Source organism: Adiantum capillus-veneris, chromosome 15 (assembly GCF_014529385.1).
Source record: "Adiantum capillus-veneris isolate H3 chromosome 15, ASM1452938v2, whole genome shotgun sequence".
Classification (NCBI taxonomy): Eukaryota; Viridiplantae; Streptophyta; class Polypodiopsida; order Polypodiales; family Pteridaceae; genus Adiantum; species Adiantum capillus-veneris.
In genome coordinates, this window is record NC_140945.1 from 11,276,143 (window position 1) to 11,290,500 (window position 14,358).

At 40.8% G+C, this 14,358-nt stretch overlaps 1 protein-coding gene across 1 annotated transcript; it reads right to left on the reverse strand.

The window, feature by feature from the left end:
* Positions 1 to 4,721: 4,721 nt before the first annotated feature.
* On the reverse strand, positions 4,722 to 12,314 carry LOC147440267 (uncharacterized). The gene is made up of 10 exons (XM_086483497.1): positions 11,145 to 12,314; positions 10,073 to 11,036; positions 9,755 to 9,837; positions 9,595 to 9,603; positions 9,347 to 9,435; positions 9,041 to 9,114; positions 8,885 to 8,935; positions 7,058 to 7,134; positions 5,474 to 6,273; positions 4,722 to 5,339 (listed from the first exon to the last, which is right to left on the reverse strand). Exons 1-10 carry the CDS (start codon positions 11,671 to 11,673, stop codon positions 4,941 to 4,943), a joined length of 3,075 nt encoding a protein of 1,024 aa, XP_086339623.1. The 5' UTR covers positions 11,674 to 12,314; the 3' UTR covers positions 4,722 to 4,940.
* Between the last annotated feature and the right edge of the window lie 2,044 nt (positions 12,315 to 14,358).

Sequence of the window (14,358 nt, forward strand, 5' to 3'; positions counted from 1 at the left end):
GATCTGCAGAGTGACATGTACAGATGGAGACGATACTACGATGCAGTAATATGGAGATAAGGATACACAAAAAAGAGCTATCAACATGTATAAGAACCACCTTCTCACATGGGCATGGGCAAGATGGGATCAATGGTGGAGGACAAAAACGGGGGGGTGAGTCAATCGTGGACCGTTAAAAATTTAAACCTAGAGGTGCAAAAGCCTAAACAAATTTAATTGAAAACCTTTAAATATAGTCAATATACCTCTATAGTTTTCCATCTGAAGATTTTTCAAGTTTTCAAGAAAAAAAAATTCTGGCATTGCCTATACATGCCCCTTTTTGTCACATGGCCACCTAAATTGGGACATTAGTTGGGGATGATCTTAGTGCCTAAATGTGTGGACTAGCTCTAATTGAGCTACACATACGTCAAGTTTAGGGTTAACTCTCCCTAATATCATGCCACTGTTGTAGATGACAACAACGAGATTTTATTACTTTGATAGCCTTTCTGCCGCTACTGCACCGGAGGCAAAAGGAGTCTCACTTGTGTACTCTACAAGTGAAAATTGTTTCTTTATCAACATCGACTATCTTGTGCCTTGGACCGGCAAGAAGAAACTCTATGTAGCAGTTTCCACCATAGAGGTTGAATATGTAGCTGCATCTTTATCAGCTCAAGAGTTAGAATGGCTACGACAAATATTTGTAAATACTGGTCATCCTCCACTATCAAGTACATCAATTCAATGTGATAATTAAAGTGCCATCAACCTTGGTTGAGACTTTACAAATAGAATTAGTTGTTGTACTTTTTTAATGCCAGATGTGGAGGGTCCACTAGAAAATCCAATCAACTAAAGAGATTTAGGCAAAGTGTTGTGTTTATCGATTGCCCATTAGTGGACCCAAAAAGGCCTGTTCAACCCATGTTAATAGTCACCACAGGTCTAAATGTGTGCTTTCTTTCTCAAAATAAGCATTGATCTAGCACACACACTCAAATAGCTGATCACATAATCTAGCTATTTAAGTGGTTCCAAGCTCTTGTTTGTTAGTGGTGTCACATAGACAAAGCTTAAGTGCTCTATTTATCAAGTAAGATTTTAGAGTGTGATTACCTCCATCAAATGATTCGGGCCTCATTTGAGAAGTAAGGTGGTGAGGACTCCACAACAAAGCATATTCATTGGCCTTCGATTGAAAAGAGTGGGCACCAAGATAAACGTTGTAAGAATGCAAAGAGTGTGATGAATGGGTCTAATTGACCCCAAATCAAATGACTCAAGGCTCATTTGAGAGCTAAGGGGTAGAGGACCTCAGCCACATACATCTTTGATTGAAAAGAGTGGACACGGACAATATGTAGATATTACAAGAATTCAAAAACGTAGAAATTGCAACAAAATTAATGTAGAAGTGCTTTAGGAGATGGTTTCAAGCATCAAAAGTTTGTTGGTATACCTAACAAATGGCTGTCTTTTACAAGGGGCTTCATGAGGTGATTAGAGGATCAAGAAGTGTTAATTTGCAATTACTCTAACACCATTCTAGGACTAGGGTATAAGAGAACACAAAGTAGGATTCATAATGAGAGGTGAAACAACATAAATATGCATTATTGAAAGAGCGTACATAAGAGCTCATTACATAGCAGTGGCCCTGCTATCTAGGTCTAATATACTCGTTTTGCTAGGCTCTTCAAGTATAAGCAACTCACCCTACACCTATTGGGATCCCCATTTGACTCTAGCAAATGCTATGAGAGGCACAGTGTAAGCTACGGATATACATAGGCACATAGGAGTTCTCACAAACTTGTTCTAACAAGGTTCTAATCCAAAAACCACACTTAACGATAAGTAGGTGGCTACTATATAGAAACGGTAATCATTCAAGATCAAGAGAATAAAATATTGTCACATAAAGATACAGACATTTAATTATGTATACATATTATATTATATGTACATATATACATACATCTATAGATAGGTCTCTCTTTGCATTGGGAAGTTTAGGAGGCCTTTGTATTCTATAGTTTAAAGAGTCAAACTTTTAGTATCAAAAAAAAATAACTCAATCATAGCATTTGAATTCAAACATGTATACATGACCAAATTATAATTTGAATTCAAATTTCGCCCCAAAGTAAAACTTAAAATCTACCAATTAAAACCGTATATTGTAAAATATCTACAAGCGTCGGGAAGAGGTCTGCATGTAAATTACAAATTCTATAATCTTTGCTCAAGTCGAAGATTGCATGTATAAGTTATGGTAGACCAAAATTCATAAATCATGATCATCCGATCTCTTTTTTTTAGAAGAAAAGTGCATCCTTTGACCAATCTTACACCTCTTAACACGCATGACATGACCTACAGATTTTTGTAAAAAAGAGTCTCATAACAAAGAAAGAGACTCTCTTAACACTAGGTTGGTAATGGGACACTTTTATGTCCTGGGACACTTTTATGTCCTGTTAAGTGACCATTTTCCTTGAATTATGTCAGGAGTTTCAAAATGGATTTTGAGGTGCTATCTATCTAGAAAGTTGTCTCATGAGCTGAAAAAAACTCGACATTTTTTTGGAATATCAATTCCATCTTTAACATTGTCCTTGCACAACATTTCACAACCTAAACTGTGTGAAAAAACGGGTCCTGTTTTTGGCTTTTTTCAACTTTTTGCAACTATACCACTCTAAAATTCATGTTTGTGAGGTCTATAATGCTAGAGAACTATCTTTAGTAGTCCTCAACATGTCTTGATGCTTCTAGGGAGAAATAAATATTAAAGTTGTAAGTTATGACCAAATTACAAAAATTGTCAAATCCTGTTTTTTAGCCAATTTTAGCTCTTCTATGATTTTTTTTGGTGGATTTCATGATATCCAAATGCATTTTGATTTTCTATGTCGCATATTGTAACATAAAGCTAATATTCCTTTGAGTTTTGGGACACCTAATACCCTATTTTGCATAGTACACAACGATGGTTGATTTTTTCAATTATAGAAGAAAACAAAACATTCTAGTATATCAAGCATAGCTTTTTCAATATTGTTAATTTCCTGTGACAACTACATGCATTTTGTAGGTAGTAACCATATCTAGTCATAAGGATCAAATTTTGCTAGATATTGAATAGTTTTTATGGATTCTACAACTCATAATGTTGAACCCACTTTTTTCATGTTTGCTGTATTTAACACTTCATCTTTGTCCCCAAGATTCCCCTTGGTAAGAAATGTATTATTCTTTTGACATGCTCCATGGCTCCTTATGAACATAAAGGACAATAGGGAACTAAGAAAACATGCATATATTATTTGTATTGAGCGTGGCTATAGAAACTTTGATGATAGGTTTGCAGAATGATAAAAATTCAACCTTTTTTGTACCTATTTATTTTGGCAAAACAAAAAATAGTGAGTGAGAAGCAACCATATGTTCTGATCACCAACCCATTGAAATTAACTAGTAAATTTATCTCAAGTCCTAAAAAAATCCCTAGTCTTAACTTTATGCAACAAAACATAAGAAATGACTGTTTTGATGAAAATGCACTGGTCCATTAACTTGGAGGCTTGGTGTGACCAAAAGATGAGAAATTTTACAAGTTTCTTATTTTTTCCATGTGTAGTAGGCCTTGAACTATAACCTCATGAAAGGATTTTACAAAATGAGTGGATCTACTATGGTTTTGGAGGTTTTCTTCAAAACCCTGAAAGGACACTTTTATGTCCTGTTAGGTTACCAACCTAGTGTTAAACTGCATCCTCTTCCTAATGGTGCAATCGAGAACATATATAAAGTTCTATAGTATTGAGTGCCTAGGCCCTATACAGATCTCGACATACATAAATAAAGTTATGTATGCAACATGCACTATCAAAGATTTTATAATTATAATTGCTTGCTATTGAAAATTATCTGCAAAGGCATTTGCATGGCCTATGCAACCAAATCACATTTTTCATGCTTTTTCAATGTTATATAGCCTCCAACCTCTACAATAATAAAAGGAAATTAAGTATTCAAGGTGAAAAAGGAACCATACCATCGACACCCTATCATTGATTACGTGATGACAGATCCCCTATTTTGTGTAATTTATTAATCATTTCTATTTCTGTATAATGCTCGAGATTCAACATTTTTCTGGTCTAAAAAAGTAAACCAAGCTATTATAATTATGCTAACAAAGAAAACAAAAGAAAACAGGTGTCAAATCTTGAAAGAGGAAAACTGGAATGTTGATTGGGATCTATAAAAAGCTTGATAATGTCAGAGCTTCTATTGTCATCGGTTATTTCTTATCGATTACTTTTCCACCTAATAATTATGCCAACAGTTCAAATATTTAATCTTTGCTTTTAAGTGAAGGATCGGAAAACATATAAGAGCTTCTAAGATATTTAGAGATTGAGGTAATTGTATCTAGTAAGAAGTAAAAATCAACTACAGCGCCAAGATCCTTCTTTGCCTTGGATGATACCATGAAGAGCTCGTAGCTTGTCACAACGATTTTCCAACTCACTTGACACCCTCCTTCGCCAACTCGATAACTATTAGGTCTCCCCAATCTCGGAAAAATTAAAAGCCTTTCAAAGACATAAGACATCTTTAAGTGTGTAAGTGAAGGGTGAGTTTATATAGTCCCTAAAATTAATTAAGCCCATGATTTCTTTCTTTGTAAATAAGTTGGTAATGAGGAAGTACTAAGCCAAAGAGCGCCCAAAGACACCATACCATATTTCACATGATACAATCAGTTCTCTAACCTCTTGAGTCTTGTATTTTCAAAGTAGCAATGCGGCACAAATCTTCATATTCTCAATTGGCGCCATAGACAATGGAAGTAGAACTAATGCTAAGTTAATTATAGGACTTGATGGGCAAGTTAAGAAATATTAGTTGTGTTTGTACAGCTTGCCGTAGGGCAGCAGCTACTGATCCCATGAAGCAAAAACAGGGGTAGGGCAAACCGCGAACTGAGTGGGTTTCAAGGCGGAAGACGAATTAGCGTAAGGGCCGGATACCCAGCTGTTGATGGAGCTGGCCAAGCTGCTGGCAGGGTTCACACTGGAGCTGGCCGTCACAATATTACTATCGTCTTGCACGCAGCTACCAATATAATTAGACCTAACCAAGCTTGTGGGGGGCGTTCCTGCGCCATTGTGATGGCGATCATAACGCTGCGCCTCCGCTGACGCGCCAACGAAGGTGCCCATCATACTGCTCTCGTTTGCGGCATGCGCCTGCATATTAGTGGTGTCGTAGGCAGGATGCACAAGGTGCTCATATGCGCAGCTTCTTCCCATATTGGACATCCCTGCAGTACCCTCCTGCACAGCATTAATTTTCACGGAGTTAAGAGTCGGACTTAAAACGTACTGGCCATGTGCGTGTATTAGTTTTTCCATGATTTCTTTAGGGCGAAATGGCAAGGGAAGATAGACAAGGCTCAAGCTATGCTTACATGAAGACGGACAGCTGGGTCTATGAAGCTGTTGGACCCGAATCCAAGGGTCGCACTGTGCTGCGTATTTGAGGATGGGTTCTGCTGATCCAAGCTACTCAGCAAGTTGTGCATTTGCACGTCATGATGGAGCTGCAATCCACTCCCCGTGCTCTGGCAATCCTGCTGCTGCTTCTCATCAACCTCTAGCTCCTCGTCATTGCCGCCCACATCCGTACATTTATGCAGCAGCTGGCCATGGTAGCTTGTATCCGTTTGCTTAGTTGACGTACTGCAGCTCCAATCAGTGGCAATGGTGTTCGCTTCCTCCTGACGAGGATACCCTAGGAGGAGCCGCCAATCCTGAGCACTCCTTGATATGCTCTCGCTCACAGTATGATCATTAGCATGAGAATTAATAGGTGCTCCTTGATTAGTGGCAAAGTTAACATGGTGATTAGCAGTGAGGTTGCTGTAATTAGAGCTGCCCTGCATTAAGCTAAACATAAGGTGGTTGTGATCTGCTGCTGCATTGGCGCCATTGAAGTAGTCGAGATGGTGCAGAGCAGAAGGGACGTGGTGGTGGGCGAAATAGCTAGAGGTGGTAGCGTCGGTGGCCAGGATGTTGTTGCATGTTATTGGCGGCGAGGTGCAGTTGATGTCCTTAAGCATGCGCTTGGCCAGCGTAGTGATGGGCAGGCTGGTGCTGCTACAAATCTTGGCGATGTCGTATCTGCTCATGTCGAAATTTGTGACCGCGTTCACCCCTCGGAACTTGATGGCCGCAATATCATACGCCTCTGCTGCCTCTTCCTGCGTTCCTGTGGGCGAATTTCCATGCATTCAATACTTACATTTTGGCTCAACCTCAAAAAAAAAAAACGATTACCAAACCTATGCACTAGGAAAGAATTTGCGAAGTATATTTGGCCCCTTTTGTATTAGATAAATTTAAGGGAAAGTGATCACAACAAGGTCCACTCCAGATATAACTATAGATGTTCATTTATTTAGCAAAAAATGCTGAAAGCATCCCTTAGAACATGACCCGCCCTATGCCCCTATGTAAATGATCTTAAGTAAAGGGTTCAGTTTGGCATGCATACCTCACTTGAATCTCAAGGAAATTTACATAAAATTAATATAAATAAATAAAATCATAGCTCTCACAAGTTACAACTAGCACCATTGCAAGATGTCAAACTTCATTATACGTTGCAAAACTAGTCACACTATGGAAATAGGGGAACGTCGAAACATGTTTCTCAAGTTTAAAAAAAGGTCTGATTTTCAAATTTCAAAATAGCCATATAGCGTGTGATGTGCAACAAATCAAACAAATTTAGATGTATGTGTATCCACCTACTAGTCGACTCCTAAATACTATGTTTCCTATAGCTTATAGGAACTTATGTGTTTTTTGTCTTGTCATTCTAAAAACGAAACGCTTCGAAACAACAAAACACACGACACGTTTCTTGTTACACTATGAAAGGAGGAAATTGCAGGAATCAACAAAGAATCTCCCTAGATTTTAGAACATTAAATGACAAGCAATTGTAGCAAAAATACACGAAGTAGATAATGGCCATTAAAGAGACTTACCAAAAGTTCCTAGATATAAATCTTTGTTCCCTGCAACGCGACCAATCCGTGCTTGCCATCGTCCATGTTGATGATGCCTACAAAGGAGTTGCAACCAATCAAAATTCCCATCCTAGAGAGAGACACACCTCTTTATTACCAATATCTTGAAATGCACCATCCATATGCACATTCGACATGACATTTCATGTTGTGACCATAAGCATAAAATGATTCAGAATAACAATGTACAATATGTTGACATATATGGACGTGTGAAACAATGATAAACTCCTCTGGTTATAACAAGATAGGGAAGTTTCTAATATGCTTGACTCATAGAAGTGATGGGACATGCTAAGTCATGATGACAGCTAGTGGTAGCTTCAATTGTTGTCTTATGAAAGATGTAATTACGAGACTCACATGCTCCACAAGCACTACAACATGACAAGTCTTTTTAGCTAGCGAGACTAATGCTAACACAATTGGAATGGAGCATAATACCAATTTAGGACCACGAGCAAAATTTTAATGACGATCTTAACTAGGTGTTATGGTATGTAGCAATAACAAGAATGTCTTTGCTTGTTTTGTCAAGAGCTTTCAAGCAAACGTGACGATCTAATTTAATGTAAGCTACAATGTGCTACAAGGGCTACAATGCGCTTTTGATCATGGAAAAGCTTAATATGCCAACATACAAGTTATAACCTAGGCTTTGAGCATCATGTATACACAACCAGCAACCATACTATGTACTTCATGTAGCGAATATAAAAACATGCTCAATTAAACATGCCATTGTGTGATAAGGCAATACATTCTGTGAGTTGGTTGTGTTATGCTAGTCTTGGTCATACACAACCAACAACCATACTATGTACTTCATGTAGCGATTATAAAAACAAGCTCAATTAAACATGCCATTGTATGATAAGGCAATACATTCCGTGAGTTGGTCGTGTTATGCTAGTCTTGGTCACAACACTTCTTTCTTGAGTATCCCTCCAACCATGCATGAGATGCAAACAATAACTTCATGATCAATATTAAAGTTGATCCCCCCTTGAGGAAAATTTGGTGATTTAATGTCAATATTGACTTAAATGTTACTTACTTGTGCCTATTAATTTATAACATATTTTCGAGGTAAAGTGGTACTTCACACTATTGGAAATGGGCTTTAGCCAATGATCCTAACCTAATTCTATGAGCCTCCACCAAGTCTACATGGGCCAAGAGTATATGGTGACTATTCATAAGTAGCCAAAATACATAGTCAGTTATATGAGGTGTCAATATGAGGTCTAAAGAGCCTCCTAAGAAGATGGCATGACCAGCTATGATACAGGCCTTCTTTAGATGCCTTGGTCTTTACATATGTCACTTACGAGGCAACAAACTATGTCACTTGTAGCCTCCTAGCTCTCCTATATATAAGGAACCCATGTGCCCGCGCGCTCGTTACTCTAATCAATTGTTTTAATGCACCCGCAGTCTCGTTAACCTAATCAAGTGTTTTAGCCTAATCTCTCATCATGAGTGCACTTTGTGATTAAGTACTCTTGAATCTTAATTAACATTATAATTAAGTTATGAATATTGGGAGTATAGCTTTTCCTCCATAGTCAACTCTAGATCTCTCATAAGAAACTCAGCTCCCTCTCCACTTATAACTTGGAGGGGATTCCACTGTCAAGGTCGAGAGAAGCCTCTTGAATGAAGAAAGGAAAGGGACGACAGTCGTTTACTATGTATATTGGTCATTCGTGATGTGGAAATGACACCCAAAATTGAACTCCCATACAACTAATAGTCGAGCAAAAGGATGGGACGGGGCCTCACCTTGTAACCCCGCGGTAGATGGATGCACCTCTAGAGAAACCGCTACTTTTCCTGTCAAAACACACACGTAACCAAAAGTCAAAATCGTGTCAAAATCATCCCAATCTTGAATTAGCTCGTCTTTCATGTCAAATTGTTTTCAAAGTATCCTCTCACCTTCTCAATGAGGCCACAAATTCCTGCCTGGTCATGTTCTTCATCTCTTCGAGCTCTTTCTCATAGTCCTCTAGCTGCATGCACCCAACTACTATAAGCAGTAATTATCACTAGTACAATACCAACTCAACCTTACTACATGCATTATGTTGGAAATTTGCAAGATGTTGCTGGCCAGTACTGTCGAGTACTTGAAAAAATCGGCCTTGGAAGAGCACAGAGAGTAAAGAGATCTCCATGTCACTAATTAATCCACTGCCAGCTCTTAGTTTTATTTAGTTTAGTGGATCATGACTTATTAATTACCTGGAAATTAATGGTGGTAGTGGGACCCCAATACTTAAGCGCTGCAAGATCATATGCCCTTGCTGCTTTCTCTTCCTTGTCATATCCACCTGCAAAAACCCTTCTTTTCCTTTGTCAGAAGATCGCCAGACAAGATTTCTATAGTTTTTTGTGTGAAGTATCAAACACAACATGCAGCTATGAGAAGCTATATGTCCTGCTTCTACAATTCCATGCAAATGCAAAGCACTATTAATGTTATTTTGTACCTAAATAGACTGTGGATGGATGCCACATCACCGCAGCACCAGTTCACGAGCATATGCCGATGGACAGACAAAATGTTAGCCTCTCAAAAACTCATATTAGTGCTAACACAATTCTCCATCATTTACATGTTTTAATGGACATTAAACAGGAAAAATCTACCTTGTCGCCCTTTCCTTGTCTGTCCTTCCCTTCTGCAGCTATTGTCCCATAGATGAGCCTCAAATCGACCTGTCCACCGGTGCCTGGAATAATTAACCAATGCAATTAGCAAGTACTACATTTTCTTGCCAGCCAACCTTTGCTTGAAACCTAAAACAAACCCTTTGTTGCACTCTCTTATAGACAGAAATACGTGCTACACTACTACTGAAAAGCATGCTAGCCAAAAGTCAGAAGATCATGATCTATCCACTCTTAGAGAAACAAGTTCAAAATAAAAAGCACACACTTCTTATATAGGCTACACAGGGAGCTTACTTCGTAACTCCTCGATAAATGGATGTCCTCTGTCCAAAAGATTCAATAGATTTTCGAGGAGTAGATTCAGCAACAGCATTAGCACTAGGTGCAGGATCTGGGCTTTGTCGCTTGGAGTCTGTGGTGGTTGAAGAGCTTTCTTGCAAAGCTAATGTTGTCGCAGAAGTTGCATTGTTTGGCTGAGTGATCACATTGCTAGTCATGGGTGTCATGGACAGGGTTAGTTGTGAAGGATCAAACAAGGGCACCATTGCAAAGCTGTTCTCCTTCATAGTGCCATCCATTGCGTCACTTTTGATCATATCATCTTCTCGACTAGAAAAATTTTGGGTTTTCAACCAGGATGCGGAGTTCATCAGTGAGAAGCCAAGAAGATTACTGTTGTTGCTTTGCAACCCTAGATCGCTAGAAAGAGTGGAGTTAGACATGATATTACTGTGATTATCATTGCTAGAGGGGGTGATAAATGTGCTGCCTTTTGAGGTGCATGTGGAGCCGGCACCATTATATGCAAGTGCAGAAGACAGAAAGCGGTCACTCGGATAAGGCATTGAGTGATTAGGGTTAGCCAACACTGGATGTACGGTATCTTGTTGATGCAACCTTCCCTCATCTTGCAAACTTGCTGGGCTGTAGCTTCCATTAAACATGTCAAAACTCTTGAACGATTGCACGCCCGTTGATGTTGCACATTGATGTTGCTCCAAGGTTGTGGTGGTACTATTGCAGAACATGGAGCTTTCTGAGTCAAGCTGCAATGGATTCTCTTTCATGTTGTAATGTGATAGAAAGTTTTCAAGCTTCACAGCGCGCGGTTGGGCTGCAGCATTGTCATCTTCAGTACTGCCAATGCAGCCGTGGGGAAGAGCTACAAAAGAAGTAGCTGTAGCAGGGTTGTGGTCTGCATCTTCCTGCATGATACTGCGGGTGTAGTGGCCATCAAGGTCACGCATGTGTGACCAATCTACAAAACAGACCGTTATGTTGTAAGATCCGTAAGCGTATGGTTTGTTGTTTTTTTTTTTTTGTTTTTGGGGGGGGGGGGGGGGGGGCGGTGGTTTAAAAGGGTTACCTAGTGCCGAGGGATCCATATTGTGCAAGGTGCCGACGGCCAGTGCAGACTGGACGATGCCGCAGAGGGAGTGGTGAGGGGGCAACAAGACATGGTCCATGTGGGAGGCAGCTGGCGCTGCAGCAGGAGGAGGGGGTGCAGCACCAGCAGGAGCTGCAGTACAAGAGCTGTTAGTAGTAGAGGAGGTTGCTGTAGTTGGGCAACTAGCATTAGAGGAGTCGTGTAGTGGGCTGCTGGCCGAGGGCTGTTGGTTGTCCTGGTACTTCTGCACATGAGATGAGCGAAGAGCTCTATTAATGAAGCTGGGGAACGTATGCAAAGCATGAGCAGGAGCAGTATTAGCAGCAAATGGAGCTGTGCATGCAGGACGACTAGGCGATGTGGCGGTAATATGGTCCGCGAGGGGGTCAGAGCAGGAAAGATCCATAGCTGAAGGCGTACTATAATGACTGTTAAATTTATTAGCAAGAGAGAAGCCGAACCACTTGCTATCGATACTAGGTGCAGCAGCTGTGGTAGTACCCTGCATTTCTAGCTGGATCAGACTCGTTTCTATAATGTTGTGCAGGCGCTGACCTCGATCTTACGCTCTGCGAGCTTGCCTCATGACGATTCACCAAGGGCTGAGCCTGCAGATTCTATATTAATTAACAGGCAATACCTAATTGTTGTATAAGCAGAGTAGTACGCCAATGGATTATGGGGCAGCTGCCTTCGACTTCCAGGGGTGATTCTCTCGAGTCTCGCGGTCTCCACTTCTAAAAAGGGGGGCCTCTGCCAGAGCTAATTCTACCAGTTTGTTGGCGCTGACGCTCCTGATCCTATATAACCACCCCTGTACCAGCACTACTCTCGCCTCTGATCCACACTTAAATGGGCACCCCTGCCACGCGGTAATAATTTAGGGTAATATTAGGGAGTAATGGGCCTGCTACACCCGGGGGATCAATTTTCTGATTGCCTTTCTTTTCCCTGCTTGAAAGTCCCCCCTCACCCTTCTCTCTTTTGCGGTTTCTTCTTGCAGGCCAGGGGCAGCGGCAATAAGAAGAGAGATGCACTCACTCTTTATATAACCGTCGTGTCTCTCTCTCTCTCTCTCTCTCTCTCCGCTGTGCTCTATGTATCTCTCACATGAACACATGTGTCGACTTATAAAAGGGGCCTCAGAATCTGCGCATTCTCATGCACTCTTCACCCAGACGTCTCCCTCTCCTAAAAGCTAAACAGAATGCTATGGACGTCTGTAAAAGGACACTGCTACGCTCTTCACTCTCAGGATCAATATCGACCCTCACAGTTTCCCCCCCCCCCCCCCCCCCCCCCCCGTGTCTGTGCTTTAATCCGGCAATTCTAAGATCTCGGTTTCAATTTTGATCCACCTAGTCTAGAACCTGCGCAGGAATTGTTCCACGATTTAATTAAATGGCCCGTCGCATTGATAAGACCACACTCAAAGAGACAGTGAACCTAGGACACATCACACCCAGCTGAAAACCAACGCTCTAATGCCGTGCTTGAATGCCTCTTGTCGACCTGGCCCATCACCTTCTTGTTCTGCGCCTTCAGCGGCCAGCCTTTTGAGCGCTCTCTCTCTCTCTCTCTCTCTCTCTCTCTCACACTGTGACACCGTGAGCAAATCATCTCTCTTAATAAATCAATTTTCAGATCGAGAGCCCTGTCACTTAGAATCTAGCCAATTCATGATCTTAACCCTTAGCCCTACACTCTCTTAGCTCATCCTAAAGCTGATTTTGGCAATGGATCAGCATAGGGCACTATCATAATAGATGCGCATGCCAGCTGGTCCAAGCATCTGTCGAAGGTTCTTCTTTACCTTGATTTTTTAAGAACCTTTCCAGGCAATCTGAATGATGGAATTGTTCATGTGTGTCCAATTAGATGATTATTACAAGTGTTTAAAGTAGACTCATAAGAGAGCCAAATTCCAATGTTATGGAGATTTTGCATTGTCATTCTTCTTCGCAAGGACTACAGGGCCAATTATGTTGTGCAGATTTGCATTGTCGTTTTCTTCACGAAGACTATGGAGCCAACGTTCTGGAGTTTTGCATTGCCATTCTTCTTCGCAAGGACTTGTTCTCTTCGTAGGAAAAACTTCCCTTGGTTTTGTGTTAGCCAGAGGAAAAAATTTGATTGACATGCAAGCCAATCATCATGGTGTGCTTGCTAATTTGATGCAAAGTAAGGAAATCTATCCAAATGCAATCAAAATATTTTGCTGATCTGGTGCAAGGTAAAAGAGTCTATCCAAATGCCATCAAGCCTTGAAGACATGTGACATTATGTAAGGGGGCTAGAGAAAAAAATCATGTTGAGATTGTTAGTCCTAATCCTAATCAAAGTTTCACTTGGCAAAGCTTTCATTGGCATGCAAGGCAAGCATGGTGTGCTTTTGAAGGCATAAAAAGGGTGTCGTCTCCAATAGTTGCACTTATTGCAAGGTATGTCCAACATGGGTAGAGAGAGGAAGTTTTTGTCAGTGTGTATGCCAAGTGTGGTTAACTTTTCAGATTGGGAAAGTCCGAGCGGGGCAAAGAATCTTTGGGTTTGCAAATGCGATCATTGATGCTTGCATCTTCTATACTACTTCTTTATACAGCTTGAGAACTTCTCAAGCGCTAAGCCATGCCACGCGTCGCCAAATTGGAGCGGACTCTCAAATATATTGTGCATGTACTACTTCTTTATGCAGCTTGAGAAATTCTCAAGCCCTGAGCCATGCACGCGTCATCAAATTGGAGCGAACTCTCAAATATTGTGCACGCAGCCCAAGAATCGTGCCAGCAAGATCGTCAACCTCGCCTCATGGGCGAATATTAGGTGCTAGTATCTTACCTGTGCACGCACGTGCTGGACGTTTTGCCGAAGAGCCTCCGACATTGGTAGTCCGCACTCATAGTCGTGTGTGTGTGTGTGTGTGTGTGTGTGTGTGTGTGTGTGTGTGTGTGTGTGTGTGTGTGTGTGAGAGAGAGAGAGAGAGAGAGAGAGAGCATCGCCAATGCACGAGCCCTACAAAGAGAGAGTGAATGTGTGTGTGCGCACGTGTGTGTGTAGCTGTTTTAACCTAAATAATAAGAAATAATTGAATTTTTACATTCGAAAGACAGTTGGCTCTAGAGAGAAGGAATGATAATTACAAAAACAACTCAGTCTTAGAATTATCTTTGTTAATGTTTATATGAATGAAGCCTCA